Source organism: Genypterus blacodes, unplaced genomic scaffold (genome assembly GCF_046128005.1).
Source record: "Genypterus blacodes isolate CSIRO-AG114 ecotype Tasmania unplaced genomic scaffold, CSIRO-AGI_Gbla_v1 ptg000076l_1, whole genome shotgun sequence".
Lineage (NCBI taxonomy): Eukaryota > Metazoa > Chordata > Actinopteri > Ophidiiformes > Ophidiidae > Genypterus > Genypterus blacodes.
In genome coordinates this window covers 7,196,809-7,216,016 of record NW_027466885.1, presented here as the reverse complement: position 1 = coordinate 7,216,016, position 19,208 = coordinate 7,196,809, and the positions used below count along the sequence as shown (strand labels likewise).

Below are 19,208 nucleotides of genomic sequence, written 5' to 3'. Positions count from 1 at the left end.
CTAGGCCAGCATCCCTTCGATGGCGCTGTTGCTGTTTTAATCGTGTTTCATTCACAACCACCGGACCATCGACTGTCCCCGCCCTTTCCTGTCCTGCGCACTTATAGGTCACCCACATTGCTTTGCGGTTATAGTAATGATAACCGCAAATGATAGCTCGAAAAATAATTTATAATGATAAATTCAAAGAAAATTACTTTTGAATAAAACAATATCCGAATAGTGCTGGTATTCCGCTATGTGTGAATTTGAAGGCAGCGAAGTTAATGTACTACAACACCATGACTTATTCTGCTGTCATGTCAGAATAGTATAATTACTCGCAAGCTGGGAGTCGGACTGGTTGGTCCGAAGGCAGTGCGAATACAAATGAATGCTTAATTCAGTGTCTTCAACTCACAGTTTCTCTACTTTCTCACACTGCCGACCTTGACTAGCCTTTTGATCATACATTTTAAAGATTCCTTACCTTGTCAATTTATGCCTGCATATGTATGAGAAACCTTCTAGTTTTAAACGATCATTACAAATGTAAATTTCTCTACTGTGAACTAAGATCTTTGCCCAGGAAATAATTTTAAGATGTTAAAGAAAGGTATATGATGGCAAATATTATTAATTATTTTCAGTGAAGGGTGTTTGATTGATGCCATGAAGGCTAAATCAAGCATTAGTGGAATCATATCTATCATCAGTTGTTATGTCCAGTCGCTTGGGGGCGCTTTAAGTACCAATAGCCTGTACCACAGTTTGAGAACCACTGACCACAGGGTACACAATATAGATCGATACGGCCTTGGCTTTAAATAGACACTATGACTATTTTTGGGTCAAACCACGATGCAGTGTATCTTTGAGAATGTGGCTGTAATTGGATGCACATAAACGACATAAACAAGGTAGAGGGGGGAGAGAGAGAGAGACAGAGACAGAGAGAGAGAGAGATTTGTCCCGCAGTAACCTCCTCCATTATTTCTGTAATCGATCGTCGAGCTGCACGATCCACCTCTGCAATTATGCGTGTAGTGTGTGGGATGAGATTTGTTTTAGTTCACGATGCGCAGGGCTGCAGCGCCACATGTTGTTAGTTTGAGTGTGTGTGAGTGTGTGTGTGTAGACGCAGGCGGGCTGTTGTTGTTCCAATATGACTCGACATGGCTGTGACGACTCAACGTACATGGCTCTGCTACAGATCCTCTACACCGTGATCAGTTGAGAGAGAGAGAGAGGGACACAGAGACAAGAGAGAGAGAGCAGATCAGATCATCTGAATGAACGTCTCAAGGTAAGTCCACCCGTGCAAACATTTCTTTTTATATCCGCGGCTGGTAAACAGACGTGACGAGCAGGCCAGTGTTGTTTTCCCCAGCTTCTCCTCCCCTCCGCAGCACATTCACAGCATTGCGGCGTGCGAATTGCCCCTTTACATGTGCTGCTGCTGCTGGGGATCACGTTTCGTGATTTACTAAAAGGAGCCGTATATTCCGTGGAATAACACCTCTGTTGCCCCCCCCCCCCCACCGCCGCCCCCCTCATTGGCTCGGTGTTGGAAATGTCGGGGCTCTCGTTTTACGCGCTGCTTAGAATACAAGGATCCACCCGTTTTACGCCTAATATCACCTAAAGGTACAATATAACAGAAAGACGTTCAATTCCCATGGACGACATCATCTCAATACCACCTATATAGTGATTTAAACATGCACACTTTTGTATACTAGTGTGATCTCGCCCTTTTTGTATGTATTTATTGTGTGTATTCCCGGGCAACACAACCCTAAGCCAGGTTCAATTTGAAACGCTTCCCTTGTAACACCTGTGCAGGGATAAGGTTTCATTTTCAGGCTGGTTGGCATAATTTACTACCCCAAAAGTCAACTGCAATATTGGGACATCTTGAGCAATGGGACTACTTATGTTTTAATGTATGAATGGAACTGTGTGTTGTTTATTTATTGTTGTTTATTGTTGTTTATTGCTGTTTATGTTGTTTATTTATTACTTTTCTAAGATTCAGGCACAGCACAAATGCATTTCGTTGTATTCTGATGTACAATGACAATAAAAGCTATTCTATTCTATTCTATAATCCCAATGTGTTCCTTGGCACTCCCCTGATTAACATAATGTTTAATCAACTTCCCGAACCCCTAAGAACCTTTGAAACTACTGTGCCAGATTTCTAAATCAATCCAGGAAAATGGAAAAGCACTTATGATGAACTGACTTTTGGAGTGCTGTAGTAGCACCACTCATTGAGTTTTTCCACCATTGCGCCTCAGCTGTTTCCTTTAAGCTGACCTCTGGTAACCATGTGTCCTTGGCAACAGGCACGAGAGCTACAGGACACAAACCTGTTTGAGTGCCTTTTAAACAAGAGTAATGCTCCCTGTAAGCATGGCTGGAGTTTGTAGCTTTGGTTCCGTCCGTTTATCTGCTCAAACGAAATCCTGCCATGGTGTCGTTCCACTTGAACTAAAAGGTTTTCCACCCTGCAGTATGTTACTCTAAAGTAATGGTGCCCACTAATGTCCTCAAGCATTTCTTTAGGGCGATGAAGGAACAACGGAGAGTGTAAAATCACCAAAACTAGCTTTTCATTGAATAAGGTGTGTGTGTGTGAGAATCTTTTGTGTTTTCACAGCTGGACATAGAAGATAGTAATATGTATTATAAAGTTAGGTGTTGGGCTAACTTGGCACTTCTCATAAGCTGGCACAGTCAAATCATGTGCAACACATTCACACACGTACACACACACACTCATAAACCTGCATACCGTCTGTAATTTGCTGCTTAACATAGACTTCTTATCACTTGGGAATTATCTCTATAAACATTTGCTCCACATTTACACCAGATGGCTTCAACCCCACTTGCAATGTTTGACCATCGATATGAGACACGTAAACAGCGTGGGTCAATGTCTACATTTCATCAAACTGCAAATATTATACCAGATCATATCCTTTAGCGTATCGTACTATACTTGGAGAGCGGTTTGTCTGTGTGTCTGCCTGAAAATGAGTTCATGGGTCCAGCATTTGCATTGTGCCTTTATATTCAACATATACACTAGTTTAACTGACTATTTGTGTTAAAAAATACTAAAAGATTGACATGAATGGAACCACCCAACGCCCCAATAATGACAATATGAATGATGCCACTGTTGATGCCATAATGACCTCATGATCAAAGAAAAACCTTTTATGAAGTTGGGACAAGATCATGATTTAAAAGTACAGATTTGGAATAGTAATGAAGAATTGGGGCAGTAACTTTCTCTCTCTCTCTCTCTCTCTCTCTCCTCTCCTCTCCTCTCCTCTCCTCTCCTCTCCTCTCCCCCTCCCTCAGCTGGGTTGGGTGGCCATGGACCCATTCAGCCAGCTCATCCTCGCCATCTCGGTGACCAGTTTCTTCACCTTTCAGTGGCTCTTCCACAAAATCAGCCCATGGATGTCGGCGCGCGCCAGCACCGGCTTCCTCGGCCTCGGCGACAAGCAGAAGGTGGAGTGGAACTCAAGGTGACCTGACATAAACTATTAATGATGTTCGCCACTGTGTATGTCACTGCTCTCAGCTCTGATAGGTACCACAGAGCTGGATCAGCGCCTTCACGCTCACAGTCCACCCACATATTTCCTGTGTAAATGAATCATCAGCAGGACATGCGGTTGGTTCGCCTTCCACAGCTTGTGTTGCTTGCTGCTTTTTGATTCCGTGGAAGTTGTTGAGGGACAATGCGATCATAACCGGTATAACCCTTAAAGTAAATGGAAATGTTTCGGTGCCAGTTGGCTACCATCTTATGTGTTTCCATGCTAATCTTCTCATGGACGGACTAGAAAAACTGGTTTGAGATCAAAATTCTTGATCCGTTGGGATGAATCACTTCTCTCGTGTGTATTTTTCTTCCTTGTAAGGGTAATTTGAATTGAAAAACAAATAAAAAATGTGAACACTCCAGGAAATGGAGTCGTCCTCGTGTAGTAGTACCAGGAACAGCCTGTCAGTCTTGTTGATGGACTGCTGAGAACTGATTGCCTGTCCAATTGTTGAGTGACAGCTGTGTGTTTAGTCTCATTTAGTCTTATTGATCTTAATCTGTGTGCGGCTTTGACAGCCTATCAGTTAATTCTCTGAAAACACAGAGTAAACACAAAGATGCGTGACATTTTCGATGCTTCGCTTTGCCTTTCAGGACGGTGTCAACTTTTCACGCAGTGTTTGTCGGACTCTTTTGTCTCCACATCTTGCTCTTCGATGACGCCGTCAATGAAGATCCAGTCTGGTGAGAGTCTTGTCTGCAAAACACATTTGACTCTAATCTCACATACTCATCTGCACCGCGTTCGTTAGATTAAAATGTGCCGATTGTCTACGCTGACGGCAACATTTCACTGTAACCATAGCAGCAAGAGGTGGTAATTGATCTCACACTTTGATATTGCAATGGTATTGAGTTGCAAATTCAATTAAATTTGAGATTTTTTCCTTAATCTGCATCCAACACACTGAAGCTATTGTGTTTTATGTCAACAGGGGAGATCCGACGCTAGTGAAGATAAACGTTGCCATCACAACAGGCTACCTCATATCTGGTGAGAGAAACAGTTCATGCTTGATCACATCATTCACTCTTTCTTTTCTTTTGCTATTTGTTTTTATTGAAGCAAAGATTTTACATGACATTGTGCACACAATTGTAGGATATTTTGGAGATTATTTTTTAAACTGGAAGAGGAGAGAGAGATAGAGAGAAAGAAAGGTTGTATTATTAATGGTGTTGTTGTTTTTTGAACTTTATGCGTAGACACGTCATTCACTCTTAAATGAGCCACTTTAACGTTTCTCTCACTTCTCTCCCCTCCCTTCCTCCCTCCCTCCCTCCCTCCCTCCCTCCCTCCCTCCATGTCTTTGTTCCAGATCTGCTGCTAATATTTTACTATTGGAGGGCGATAGGAGACAAGTTTTTTGTAATTCACCATCTCTCAGCGTTGTATGCTTACTACTATGTACTGGTGAGTGCCCTATTGTCCAATAGCAGAACATGCAGGCAAGATGGGAAGGAGACAACCAAGGGTGAACAGTCTGTGTACTGTGGAGCCGGGGAATGCAAACGGGTTTGGTCGCCGTTCAGGCTGAAATTGATCTGGAATCATGATAAGAAGGTTCATTGGCGTGCAGAGGGGTTGGTGTAATCTTCAAGACATGCTGCATGTATCCTCAACCTTTACGTGACTAAACCCAATCTGTACATGTTTGAAATACATCTACACATAAGCTACACATAATATAATCTCCCTCCTCAGGTGAATGGGACATTGCATTGCCACATGTTGATAAGGGGAAACAATGGAGATTAGAATGAGTTTTAATGATCTGCCGTATAAGTTCCTATTATATGGGAAGAAATGCCTTCCTGGAACGGCTTACGCTCCTCTAAACTGGCCTTGACCATGATTGTTTTGGTTTCATCTTATGTTTGTCACAGAGGTTGCCGCATTACAACAAATTTGACTTAATCAGATTTGGCCTATAGGAAGAGGTTGGTGGCCCGTTTCTATAAGGTTCCCCACTCCCTAAATGATGTATGTATGTGGGATAAGGATTTTTGGGTAAACCAGCTTGACTTGGAACGACTCCTTTGCCCGCGCTGAGTCTTATCTTATCTTAGTCGTGTTTGTTTTGATGTTAACCGACCTGGGCGCGTAATAGCTGACCTGAACTATTAGAGCGTATTCACATGGAGTACGAGCCTGACGGTGAATCCACAACTACTTATTATTAGTGATGATCACACAGTCGGCTCTGAGTTGGACGCGGAAACAGATTTCCTGTGCCGAGCGTTTAAAGGCAGTGCTGTTCACCCTTGGTTCCAAGCATCTGTAACCCTTTAGGTCGCCAAGACATGTTGCATAATTATGATGAAAATGAATGACTATGGTATTTTTTGCATGAAATGCTCAATGGTGGTACTGGCTGCCCCCTCCCCTTTCACATTGCCTTACAGTTTCTGTGCTTTCTGTTCGTTTTTTTATGCCCCGCCTTTCTATGTTGTGTGAATCTGGAGCAGGCTGAACTCCTCTGAGCTTAGCTGAGCTGAATGCCGTAACATTTGTGTGCATGCCGAAACTTCTGGAAAGCTGTGGAAGGACGAGGCTGTGTCCATTTGTCGTTTCTTGTACTGTGCATGCCAACAACCAACTTTTATCCTCAAGTACTTACCTGCCTATCTATACCTTCAGCCTGTGTTTTCTGTGCCAGAGCCTCCTTTCTCTCTCTCACATGCCTCCTGCTGCAGGGACACAGAAATGCGATTCAAATTCAGTCATCTCCCTCATCCCAAGATGCCAAAGTGCGTCGCCAAGTAGATCGTCCATCTTTCTAACGCCGTGTCGAATGCATTCTAAGGAGTGCGTCCTATCGCTTCAACACAGGCGTCTCTTAGTGTTCCTTTTGAGAGGCAGCGTCCTTTCTGCTTAGCCACGTTACCCTCGCTGATAAATGTGGTGCATTTCTAAAGAGACCTAAACGGCGTACAGTGTGCGTTGCTCTTCCTCTGAGCCTCCATGCGTTATTGAATTTGATTTCTTCATCAAATTTGTTCCACATCTAAAGTCACTACCTGGATTTTCAGACTCCTCATTTTTCCATCTGTCTTTGTCTGTCTTTGTCAATGGAAATGATTTCTGTTCTGTCTTGGTTTTGGTACTAAATCAGTGTCACGTAGGTGGAATACATGTCTGAATCTATCCTGTAAGGCCAGCCTGTCAAATATAGAGCAAGCACCTGTACGTAAGATAATGAGATAGATGAGATGAAGTAGGCCATACTGTTACTGGACAGCCATAACTGTTCGTCAGACCAGGTCACAATGTCATCTGGGATCAAATGCTTACTAACACGGGCCGCCGCCCGTGTTAAGTTGCTATAAAAGCAACACAAGCGGCTCAAACCTTCACAGGCGATCTACTCGATGTCATTTTCATTTTATGTGGTTGTGTAGTGAGTCGAATTTGTCATAGTCTTATTAGGTTAACGTGGTGAGTGTGTTTTATGTGGAAACGTTCACATTAAATCAGCAATAATCCCGTATTTACCTCTTTAGGCACACAGCACTATTAAGACTAAAGGAACTTGTTTGATATGCTTGGTGGGATTTTAAAGTATTGATCGGTAAATTAGATAATAATTAAAAAGCAGTGTAATTTTTTTGAATAGTCACGTCCAGGTCAAACACAGACGAGTGATATTTGACTGCTGTGTGAAAACTAGATGCATGCTCTCTGTTCTCGGTGTTGCTTCTTATTTGCTTCCAATTGTGGTGGCATCGTTTCTCCTAATATACACGTTTTGTCTGTCTCTGTCTTGTCTGTCTTGTCTGTCTGTCCTTCTCTCGTGTCCTCCGCTAATATGGATCTAACAAAAAAAGCCCCCCCCTGTTCAAAGTCTTTCTTTCATGCAAAAACTACGTACCCTCAATTAAGTTGGGTCGTGTCACCACTGTTCATGCAAAAACTACCAAAAGGATTCATTTGGGTCTGGATCTAGATGGGGACTTCCTTTACTCCTGTCTTGTCTGCTGTTATTGCTGTTGTGTTGCACTGAGCAGATATGATGCCCAGTCACAGTATGGACTTACCAGTTCCTAGAGGTACTAGCATGCTCATGCCAGGTGGAAACATATGTGGTACCTGAACTTCAGAGCCTTAGGTACCACCTGTGTGTGTCACGTAGTAAGTATGTTTCAATGATGCGCTTTTGTTTCAGCATTAAGGGTAAGTTTCCTCTCACCGCTGTGTGAACGTCGTGCCATTAGCTGTGAGAATCTCCATTGATGTGTTTCTGGATATGAACGGAATGCTGTGATTTACATCTTGAACACACTCACGTTATGTGTGTGGGTTGCATTATCGCTGCTGATTGTTTGTGTCAAAGCTATGATTGAAAGTGTTTCCGTGATAGGTTCAGGACTCTTTGCTTTCAAATCTGTTTGTGAATGGGTCAAAGGTCAAGGCCACAGGGCTTTGACAAAGTAAATGGGTCTGAATTTGATATTATTTTCCCCCCAGGTTAGTTTAGAGTGCCGCAAGATCAATTTGTAGCCACAAGGGGGCAGAGTTACGCTTCAAAATAAGCTTTAAATATACATTCTGGAGTTTCATGTCAATTTCAGTCTTTTAGCATAAATACTTTGTTTTAATTGCACCAGCTGGTCTTTAGTTTGCTAGATTATTTGCTTTGAATATTACACGTTCACTACACTACAGAGCCAATTGCTTCTGTGTTACTATCAAACAAATCAGTTGTTGCAGGTTTGAGCTATAAAAAAAACAATTTACGTGTTGTTTTTAACTTTTTTAATTTAATTCTCAAAAGCTTGCAGAATTTTCCAGTATGCAGGTGCACAGAAAAGTTATTCAACTCGTGCTTAACAACTGGCAGAGCATACGGTTGAATCTCAGCCATGCAGTGTTCATTTTCACTTAGGCACCGTTTTAAATCCGAATGCATAATCCTGGATTCATTTGTCTAATGGCACAACTTTCACCCCACAGGTGTCATTTGTATGTCTGATCAGTGATGCTAGACCACTGCATCACACACACAGCGTTCATGGCTGTTTGGAGTCAGGACTGGTGGCCACAAACTGTCATGGTTTTCAGATCATCTTCAGTCAAAACCTGAAGATTCCCACAAACGCCTATTTGCCATACTAATAGTTTGAATGGTGATAATAATGATCATGATCATGATATTGATATCCAGAAAGTGTAAACAATCAGCTCTCTGCATGTGGTGGAGGAAGCTGGGCAGAATGAAGGTGATCTCATACCAAGGAAAACGTGGTTCCATGTCCCGATCATCTAAACAATCGCTCATTTGGAAGTTAAACCTAATACTTTCTACACTGCATGGCTATCAAATACAGATCCGAGTAGTTGTTGGCTGTATTTATGTATGGCTGGCTGTGTGTGTCAAAGCCTGTGCTGTGATGATTCTTGCTTGTGTGTTTTACATTTCCATGTAAAATGTCAAGTTGCTGAGATGTATCACCTTGCGTTTTGGAATTGATGTGTAACTGCTCACATAAAACGTTAAAGTTTTGTTCTCGATCATTAGTGACTGATTTCTTAGTGTAGCTCAATTGTGTTGTGATTTCTGTGGCCATTTTCTTTGTCGTCTTTGGATATTCATGGTCCAAGATGTGAACTGTCTTGTCGCACCTCCATCATGTCAAAAATGTCATTTACTGTATCAAACAATCTGACTTCTCCCTCCATCTCATCCTGAAGAGCCTTGTTGTCATGCTAATCTACTCCACATATTCACCTTTCCCAGAGGATGAACCCTTTCCATTCGCTCTAAAGTTTAGACCCAATGGAAAGGGTTCATCCTCTGGGTTTAGACTCGGTTTCCTCTGACGCCAAACAGAGATTGTTAAATTGTTGTGTGTTTGGTCCTAATTTGATCTGATCACAGGCCTAATCTGAACAAACGGGTCTAATGTGAACATGTCTGGAAGCACACAGGCTTCTGCTCTTGCTGATGGGTAATGAATAAGCGAGTGACTCATTAGGAGGTAAAATAAGAGGCTGGAGTCTAATTTTAGTCTGCAAAACTTGGAATTATCAGTGGCCTGGAGAGGACGAGTCTTCTGTCAGATCTGCCAAATAGCAGGGCTGCATTTGGTAACAGCCTCTGTTAATTTTAGACTTTTAATGATGATGAAATATGCCATAAAGTTTTGTCCCGAGATGCCCTTGATTTATGAAGACAATATAGTTGATGCATGGCAATCAGCTGGTCTCCCTGGGTTACAAAGATAACATGATAAAGGAGAACACTGCAATGTCTCAACCCCCTTTTTTTCTAACATCTGTATTTCTCTGTATTCAGTGTTTATTTTCACACCCACAGCTGAACTCAATGACTCAGTGTTTCGCATTTATCCCCTTTGTGTTCCGTTGTCTTCCTGTTCTTGTCTCATTCTTTCAGGGCCAAGGAATGTTGCCTTATTTTGCTAACTTCCGTCTGCTCGCTGAGTTTTCTACCCCGTGCGTGAACCAGCGGTACGTTCCTTTCATCATACCACCCTGGGCTTTGGCTCCTTCAGCTTCAGGGTTTAGGCTTAGTGTTGTTATGTTGCATGTCAGGAGTAATGTTAGTAAAACCTAAAAACATTTGGGTCTTTGACACTGACACAGATTAGCCCATTTATACGGCATTTTCTAAGAGATTCTTGAGATTTTTGGCCTTGTTGCACGCTGTTGTCTTGACTGTGTTGTGTTTCAGCTGGTTCTTTGAAGTACTAGGTTACCCCAGATCCTCCCGGCCTAACATTGCCAATGGTGTCGCCATGGCAGTGGTCTTTTTCCTGGTCCGCATCGCCGTCATGCCAGTCTACTACAGTCGTATGTATGCGGTCTACGGCACTGACGCCTTCTACCTGGTGCCCTGGGGAGGCCGCGTAGCCTGGATCTGCTCCAGCATCTGCTTAGACATCATGAACGTTATGTGGATGCACAAGATTGCACGAGGGTGCTACAGGGTGCTGCGCTCGGCAAGGCGGAGCAAAGCCGGGGCCTCGCAGGTGAATGGGAAGACAGATTAAGCTCTGATGGAGAAACGCCAAATGGAGTCTAGATGATGTTACTCTCAGTGGTGGCGAGCGGCAGCTTGGACCGGGAGCTGTTTACTCGGCTTCAGCAAAGAGCAAAGCTGGAACGTTAGAGGACCGAGTGTAAGGAGAGAAGCCGAGTACACTGAGATGTGAGCTGATGGACCGGTGACCTGGCCATCTCCAAGCCATGACATGGCCTCTTAGCAATACTCTGTGTGCATGGCCAGTTATTTTCTCATGCACAATTAACCACTTCAAACTAAAGAGGATGTTCTGGAACAATTGACTGTTACCCCAAACACACACATTGTTAAAAGGTTTACTGTTCATTGCTCCATGTAGGACTGTTTTTTTTTTGTATCATCACTTTATGCCTAAACTCCAGATGGTTAAATACTAAATCATGTTGATGACAAAGCGAATTAGAAGGGACGTCAATAAGGAAGTCATCAATCACCGGGTGACATTTATTCATGTTCATGTTCAAAAGGCAAACCATGGGTCACGTGAGAGTCACATGTCGGGTGTCCTGCAACAAGCTTCATTCACCTTTGGATTTTCTCATGAAGCGGTTGTGGAATTTTAGCAAGTAAGTTATAATTAATACATTTAAGGTCCATTCAGAATTTGGGGTTTTTTAATCCTTCAGATTTTGGTTTTGTCAACACACAAAACGACAGAAAACAGTGTTTGAATTCAGATGTTAAAGGTGATGTAACGAGCGATGTAATATCTCAGCTGTTAAACATCACGGGCACTTCCATGTTTACTCACCGGATAGATATACAAATTGCATTTTGTTCTGAATAGACACATTCATTGTTAACGCTGTTTAAAATGACATTTATTTAGAAACATGTACTTGAATTTCCATTTTGGGCGTCTTTATGTGTGTTAGCTGTTCGTCAAACGCTTGTGTCAAGACTTTTAGTGAATCAGAAACGGGGAGAAGCTAGCCTTGATACTGTATGTCAAGCATTCATTTTGTTGCCTTTAGAAAAAAAAGCTTTTGCAGAGTAAATATTTTATTACATTGAAGTACTGACAACTCCGAAACATGCAGAATTTAATATCAAGTCTAATTGATTTGTTATTTTTGGTTTCTTGTTGTTATTGTTTTGGGAAGTCGGATCTGTGTCAGTGCTTCAGCCAGTATTACTCTGTGATGTTGCCATTGGAAGACAGTGTATTGTACTTCCTTTTCTTTTTTGGGGCAATTCCATGTGCATTTTCATACACCAGAGCCAAATTTGCAACCATGATTCACCATTCACGTCGCCATTTTGTTCCCCTCACAATCACGATTTGACCAGGCCCAGTTCATGTTGCCATCATTGTTCGACAACCTTTGCAGTAATCCTTACCCCAGTACGCTTACAACGGGACGGACCTGGCAACTCATTTTGGGGTTGAATGTCAGCAAACGGAGCTGTATCGTAGGAAAGACTCAGGATATGGTGTCTGTGAATATTTTTGTTGTAATTAAACAGCAAGTCATGCAAGGGTTTTAGGCCGGGCGCCTGATTGAATCACTGCCAGCTTTATGTAAGGTCCTGTATGGAATCTAATCATGCACCCTCTATTAATGCATGTGGTATTGCATGGGGATTGCACTGTAAACAAAGTAGCATATGCATTTGTAATTTGTTCTTTCTTTGCTTTTCCTTGGTACATGTACATACTGTTTATTTAAATGTGTTCTTGTACTGTGCCACACGATGTAATCCACCTGTGATGATGTGAAAGCAGAATATCCATTCAGCAAATACTTGAATACTAAACGGTAAAGTTTATAACAATCTGGGCAGTGCAAATAATCATTAATCCTATGTGCACTTTTGCATCATATATGCTTACCATTGTCTTCTATTTATTATTATTATTATTGTTATTATTACTATTATTATTATTATTGATAATAATAATAATAATCTAGGAAAAGTACACATAAATATATCAATGGTCAAGTTATGGTTATGCTTTGTGTTTTGTGCGGGAGAGACGTTTGTGTGTGTGATGATTTTCAATGAATGTATTGCAGAAGGGAAATTATTGGTAATTCACATTTTCTTTTATTCTTTTCAATAAATAACAATGATTTGATGTGATGTGTATCGTCGTGTTGGGAATAGACAAAATCAGAATATGTAACAGGATGGAACACAGCAATGGAAGAGTCTACCTTCATTTTGAGCTCAGCTGATGCCATCTGCCTCGATGAATTAAGCAATATGCAGAGTATTTTCACTGTCAATAAATATTTAGACTGAAAGTTTCCTTTTTATGAAGACTTTCCTGGCATTTGTCAAACATATGTAATATTAATTTATGTTTTCCTTTCCACACACTATGTAGTAGTTAAGCTTGGACTGGATCAATTCATTCATTCATTAATTCATGGTTGTTTATTATGCTACTTTATGCCGTCTATTATTCTGCTTTCTCAAATGGATACGAATACATCTCCGGTAATGTCTAATAATGGCCACGAGTGGGCAGTCGTGTCCTGTATTACAGTTATGCGTTTCTAAAATATGCAGGTCTGAGTTGCAACACATATGCACATGTTCAATAGACATAAAGCCTTTGTAGTTTCATTTTCACAGTTCATGTAAATGAGAGTCATGATAGGCAGCACCATTTCACACTTATAATACTTACAATATGATATTTATAAGAGTGTTACAGTGAGGCACAGTAGAAATGGCCAAATTAATCATACAACTGTTGAATACTGAATACTGTATTCTGAATACTGGGGGGCACAAAGGAAACATGGATTGTTTTGTCAACATTCAGGGGGAAATTAATTCTCAGTCACATTTGGTGGAATATTTTTAATTTGACAATATTACATAGGCAAGAAGAGCATAGATTCTTATGATTTACAGTGGTAGGATAGGTTACATATGTTTTCTAATTGGAAGTGATACCAATGAGCTGAGCTGTTTATAAGATTTACCCTTTATTTTTGCTGCCTCAACCAAATCAGTAGTGAGTAATACGCTGGAGGGGGCTCTCAGGGTTTGGAGGCACTCTGATCACTGTGACTGCGGGTGTTGCAACTGAGCTCTGTCTTGAGAGTTTGATGATGTTTTCCTCCTGCAACTATGCAGTGGAAGATTATGATTTCACAACAAACAGAAAAGAGGAAGAAGGTGAATTGGGCTAAAGGGGCAGCTGTTATAATTTGCATGTGTACCCATACGTCTACATGTGATCTACAAATGATGACATAGATAGATAGATAGATAGATAGATAGATAGAATTTGCATGTTTTTTTAAGTGCAAACTAGTACAGTAGAGCAAATGTCAGCTGAGTTGGACCTGTTTATTTTTTTATGTCTAATTCCAAGTACTGGTTTGTGTAACAGTGTGTGTAACAGTGGTAATTAAGCGTAGAAAAACACGTGTGGTAGATAAGGTCAACACTGTATATTACAGGCTGGAGGCCATAAAGCAATATCAAGGCCGAGTTATACAAATAGATACCATCTATACCAAGAAGTAACTCTAGATTCCTTTCCATGAGTCCTCTCGGGATTATTGGAATATTTTACTGACATATATTATTGACAGTTTGAATAAGAAACTATGTAGGATTCAACCCAATTTGGATTATAGAAACAACACATTGTGGATTGTAGATTGTAGGACAACATCTGTAGTGCTGCCTCTGATGAGTGCAAATTTAACAACATAGAAGTTAGTTCAAGCTCGGAAATCTCCCTCGGGATAAATAAAGTTTTGGTCTTATCTTAAAACAATTAAAACAAGAAAAGAAGAATTTCACCCATGAGCAGAGGGATGTGTGTGAAGGTTCTCATCTGCAGAGGCAGAGGGATACATTATGATTGCAGCTATATTTCCTTTATAAAACCATGAACTCCACTGTGGAGTTGATTGAAGCTTTTCGTAGAACTCATCAGAGCAAAGAAGGTGACTCGTCGGCGAATCGCCGCAGCGACGGTCATCGAGATAAGATAAGCGTCTTAGTCCGGCCCCCTAAACGGAGAGCCGGGAGCTTTAAAGGGAGGGGTGAGAGAGAGGAGTGGAGAGCAGTGAAGAGGAGTGAAGTGGAGTGAAGACGAACGGAGTCTCAGCATTTTAATCTCGCTTTACGTAGTTTTGTCACAGCCGTCCGTATAACAATGGCACCAGATTACTCCAAGAACTCAACGGAAAACCCGGAGCCCTGCAAGGCAGAACTCAAAGGTAAACATAAATGGAGATCAACCATCAGATCGATTGAAGTAGAGGTTAATGGATGCTTTATGTGTTTTGTGGTTGTTAAACGCTACGTTGTGGTATGTGTGTGTGTTTGTCAGGAAGCCTCCCCAGCTGGCTGCAGGGCACGTTGCTGCGTAACGGGCCCGGCTTGTTCACATTGGGGGACACCACCTACAACCACTGGTTCGATGGCATGGCGTTAATGCACAGCTTCGCCTTTAAAGATGGTAATGACCCCCCTGCAGTTTCACACATCAGGAACTTTGCGTTTGTTCGTCCAGGTGCAGAAGAAGTGTGTAGTAAAATGCGTGCTCATGTTTGTTGCAGGTGAGGTGACGCACAGGAGCAGATTCCTCAGGAGTGACACATATAACTCTAACATGGCTGCAAACAGGATAGTTGTGTCTGAAATGGGCACCATGGCTTATCCAGACCCAAGCAAGAACTTTGTTTTTAAGTAAGTATATCTTTATTATTATTGTTATTGTTATTGAAGTACCAATCAGAGTGATGACTCAATAGATGATTATGTTGTTTATCTTGCTGTCATTTGTTGTCTCAGTGTATGTGATGCAGCCTTTTGATTATTTCTCTCTCTCTCTCTCTCTCTCTCTCTCTCTCTCTCCCCCCCCCCCCCCCCCCCCCTCATTGTTCAGGGCCATAACCTTCCTCAACCACACGGTGCCTGATTTCACTGACAACGGCGCCAGCAACTTTATCAAATATGGAAATGATTTTTTCGCCACCTCTGAAACCAACTACATCCGCAAGATTGATCCCGTAACCCTGGAGACGCAGGACAAGGTACCACCCTCCCCCTCCCCTGTGCTGTAAACACTCATCTGTTTCAAACGCAAACGTTGTGAGCTCACCAGATCTTCTTAAATGTCGCACACACAGGTGGATTACTTGAAGTACCTGCCAGTCAATTTGGCTTCGTCTCATCCGCACTATGACTCGGAGGGCAATACCTTCAACATGGGGACTTGCATCGCGGAGAAGGGCAAGACCAAATACATGCTGTTCAAAGTCCCTGCTGCTTCAGAGACAGGTGAGGAAACCACTTTGGCTGGACGTCCATCATAGCGATTTGTCGTGTAGAATATTCTCCATATTGTGCATAATCTGGGCATAACAGGGACAAGTGTGTGTGTTGCTCTGTGGATTTGAATACACACAGGAGCAACTGTAAGATAACATTTTGCTCATACTGGTACTCGTACTGCTTCTACTCCCTCTGCGTCTGTTACTACAACAACAACCAGTCGTCGACGGGAAATATATTTTGTTGTTTGTTACATTTATGTTCCAATTTCATCCTTTCATTAGTAAGATAGTTGCAACATGAAATCGTGAGTCTGAACTTATCTCCTTCCCTTTCTTTCAGACAAAGAGAAGAAGGCTGTGGCGCTGAAGAAAGTTGAGGTGGTTTGCACCATCCCTTGCCGTTCCCTCCTCACCCCGAGCTACTACCACAGCTTCGGCATGACAGAGAACTACTTCATCTTCATCGAGCAGCCTTTCAAACTCGATATCCTCAAGATGGCAACCGCGTACATGAGGGGAGTCAACTGGGCGAGCTGTCTGAAGTTCGTTCCTGAGGAAAATGTAAGGCGACTCGCTCATACTTCTATGTTTTACCATCATATTTTATATAATGTCAAATACAGCCACAAACAAGACTCAAACAGATCTCTATACATTTATTCCTTGCAGACTCTGATCCACTTGATAGACAGAAGGACTGGCAAACATGTGGAGACCAAGTACTACAGTGGAGCGATGGTTGTCTACCATCACGTCAATGCTTTCGAGGATGAAGGACATGTGGTCTTTGACGTCATCGCTTATGATGATTGCAGCCTTTATGATATGTTCTACCTGAACAAGCTTAAACAAGGGACCAGTGATGAAGGCTACTCCAACCCAAAATACAGGAGATTTGTTCTTCCCGTCCACTCTGACAAGGTGAGATATCACGAAAACAGGAATCGGACAAATCAGAATCTGAGTATAAGAGGTGAGGGTCTATTGATAATCACCCTGTGTTGTTGTATTGGCTCTGCAGGGCTCTGAAGTCGGGGAGAACCTGGTGAAACTCAAATATACCACAGCCAGAGCTGTGAAGGAGAAAGACAGCAAGCTGATGTGCCAGGCAGAGATCCTTTATGAAGGTAAAAACCAATGCAAGTCAAAACATTTAGCAATTATCTTGAATCAAACTATCATTAAGGTTCCATGCTGTCGTATCCTACTGATTTGGTCGCCTTCTTTTCCACAGGATTTGAATTACCCAGAATCAATTATGCCGTCAATGGCAAGAAGCACAAGTTTGTTTATGGGAATTGTGTGGAGTCATCAGCTCTGGCAACAAGGGTAACTATTGATTTTTAATAATTGAATAATTTGACGACTTCCTCCTTAGAAGAGACTGGAAGGTATTAATTAAAGGACAACGAGTGAACAGTGTTGATGGCTGTTTCTCTATCTGTTATTCACTAAGGGAGTAGAAAACACATTGGGGTAACGAACTCCAGGCCACGTTGCCATCCTCAGCGTGCTATCGTTATCACACATAGCCTGCACGCGTGAAGCCATTAACCAATTACAGAGTAAACCTTCACTGCTCAGTTGCACACATACAGTGGAAACCCACAACGTATACACAAATAGGACCTATAGTTCAGTCACATTGATAAGGAAGTATAATTAAAAAGGGTTAACTGTGTGCATGTGGTAACCCTGTTATGAAATAGGAGTGTGAGAAAGATAACACGCTGATGAGTTGACGTGCACAAACGTTTACCATCCCACTGCAGACCCTTTGTCTTTCAATTAATGGAACTTCCTTCTTTTCAGTTTCATAAGTGAGATGCCAAGAATTTTAAAAGGCAAACTCTTGGGGAAAAAGAACAATACCGTTCATGGAAGTGTTGTGTACTACTTGGATGCAAATTGCAGAACTGAGAATTATCTGCTGACGTAACAGGACGGTACAGGACAGAAGCAGGATGTTAACGTGTAAACCCCCAATTAGCACAACAAAGACCAAACCATTCCGTAACTCTGGGGATAACGTCTAAGGATCCTGTCCATAGGGCGCGCTTGTACGTCATGCAGTGGAAAGATGTAATAAAGGCAAAAAGGCTTCAAAGGTCTGAGCTGCCTTGTGTGAGTCTCTCGTGTCAATGCACTCTGTGCAGAGGAAGGCACGGGAGGAAACACATGTCAGCTCAGATGGCTTTAGACAGCTTTGCTTTCCCACTGGGCAGTTACAGACTTCTAAACAACTATCAAACCATATCTGTGTATGTTACATCTTTCCACTTGGTGCACTTTGTACCGGGGTCAATATATTTCTTGGTCATGTGACGTAACAAAAAACGCCATTTATTATTAAATTGCCTTGTAATACTTGATACCAAGATAGGATAGGTTTGTGAAATACTATAAGAACTATATTGAAGAATATGATGTCAACACTGCATACGATTGTAGTTACCATTAGAGGTTAAAGACAATGGGCGGGTCTCTCTTCTTTCCAACCACCATATATAAGCATAAGTACGTCAAAAACTACATGATAAGGTGTCATGTCTGTGACTTAATGTAATGTTTTCATTATTATGTAGGGGAGTGTCTTTAGAAATAAGCGCTGTGATTCACATGGGAGTCAGTGGGTTGAACCATTTTCTTCCTTGTGTTCATTTAGATCGGGAAGTTTGACACGGAAACCAAAGAAATGGTTTGCTGGAGTGAAGACAACTGCTGGCCTTCAGAGGCTGTGTTTGTCCCTCGGCCCAACGGAGAGGCAGAGGATGATGGTGAGAAAACGTAGACAATGTGACCAATGAAGACAATGATTGCTACTCCACAGATGTTCTAAATCCTCCCCTTTTCCGTTTGCAGGCGTGGTTTTAATATCAGTTATCAACTCCAACCCGGGACAGTCCTGTTTCATCCTTGTGCTTGATGGCACAACGTTCAAGGAAGTAGCTCGAGCATACGTGAGCAGCGAGCTGCACAAGGACATGCATGGATTTTTTATCCCACAATGAAATTAGTCTCATATGTGTACAATATATGTGTAAAGAAACCCACCTGTGCCTAATGATATGACACAGGAATCAATATGAAAGCTGTAAATTAGGTGGTGAAATATGTCTGAAATTTGAAGGATTGTCTTCCTTAGAATTCTTATTAATATCAACCCAGGTTTATTGATTTTGTACGGCTCATCATGTATCCTATGAATTTGTATATGTTACTGTTTCCAGTGTTCAATTGTACTGCTGCTGCTATTTTTCTCTGCTCGTCCTTTTTTTGGATTAAAGGACAAAACATTTA

At 41.9% G+C, this 19,208-nt stretch overlaps 2 protein-coding genes across 4 annotated transcripts; both read left to right on the top strand.

Moving 5' to 3' along the window:
* Positions 1 to 720: 720 nt before the first annotated feature.
* tlcd4a (TLC domain containing 4a) lies at positions 721 to 12,912 on the top strand. Of its 3 annotated transcripts, none has more exons than XM_076157972.1 (7): positions 721 to 1,285; positions 3,358 to 3,527; positions 4,205 to 4,294; positions 4,546 to 4,604; positions 4,930 to 5,024; positions 10,006 to 10,079; positions 10,303 to 12,912. In XM_076157972.1, exons 2-7 carry the CDS (start codon positions 3,373 to 3,375, stop codon positions 10,619 to 10,621), a joined length of 792 nt encoding a protein of 263 aa, XP_076014087.1. In that variant the 5' UTR covers positions 721 to 1,285; positions 3,358 to 3,372; the 3' UTR covers positions 10,622 to 12,912. The 3 variants fall into 3 exon arrangements, with proteins under 3 accessions (XP_076014087.1, XP_076014088.1, XP_076014089.1); XM_076157973.1 differs by lacking the exon at positions 721 to 1,285 and adding an exon at positions 1,320 to 1,626; XM_076157974.1 differs by lacking the exons at positions 721 to 1,285; positions 3,358 to 3,527; positions 4,205 to 4,294 and adding an exon at positions 4,340 to 4,424.
* Positions 12,913 to 14,681: 1,769 nt separating this feature from the next.
* On the top strand, positions 14,682 to 19,208 carry bco1 (beta-carotene oxygenase 1). The gene is made up of 11 exons (XM_076157912.1): positions 14,682 to 14,846; positions 14,960 to 15,088; positions 15,189 to 15,318; positions 15,518 to 15,665; positions 15,762 to 15,912; positions 16,249 to 16,469; positions 16,578 to 16,829; positions 16,930 to 17,035; positions 17,143 to 17,237; positions 18,574 to 18,685; positions 18,771 to 19,208. The coding sequence occupies exons 1-11, from the start codon at positions 14,783 to 14,785 to the stop codon at positions 18,917 to 18,919; spliced, it is 1,557 nt and encodes a 518-aa protein (XP_076014027.1). The 5' UTR covers positions 14,682 to 14,782; the 3' UTR covers positions 18,920 to 19,208.

Bases quoted from the DNA above. Each gene is read 5' to 3' on its own strand.
- tlcd4a (XM_076157972.1), top strand. From the start codon at position 3,373: ATGGACCCATTCAGCCAGCTCATCCTCGCCATCTCGGTGACCAGTTTC. The intron at 3,528-4,204 runs GTGACCTGACAT...TTTGCCTTTCAG, and splicing joins AAGGTGGAGTGGAACTCAAG to GACGGTGTCAACTTTTCACG. The intron at 5,025-10,005 runs GTGAGTGCCCTA...TCATTCTTTCAG, and splicing joins ATGCTTACTACTATGTACTG to GGCCAAGGAATGTTGCCTTA.
- bco1 (XM_076157912.1), top strand. From the start codon at position 14,783: ATGGCACCAGATTACTCCAAGAACTCAACGGAAAACCCGGAGCCCTGC. The intron at 15,089-15,188 runs GTAATGACCCCC...TGTTTGTTGCAG, and splicing joins CAGCTTCGCCTTTAAAGATG to GTGAGGTGACGCACAGGAGC. The intron at 15,319-15,517 runs GTAAGTATATCT...CTCATTGTTCAG, and splicing joins AGCAAGAACTTTGTTTTTAA to GGCCATAACCTTCCTCAACC.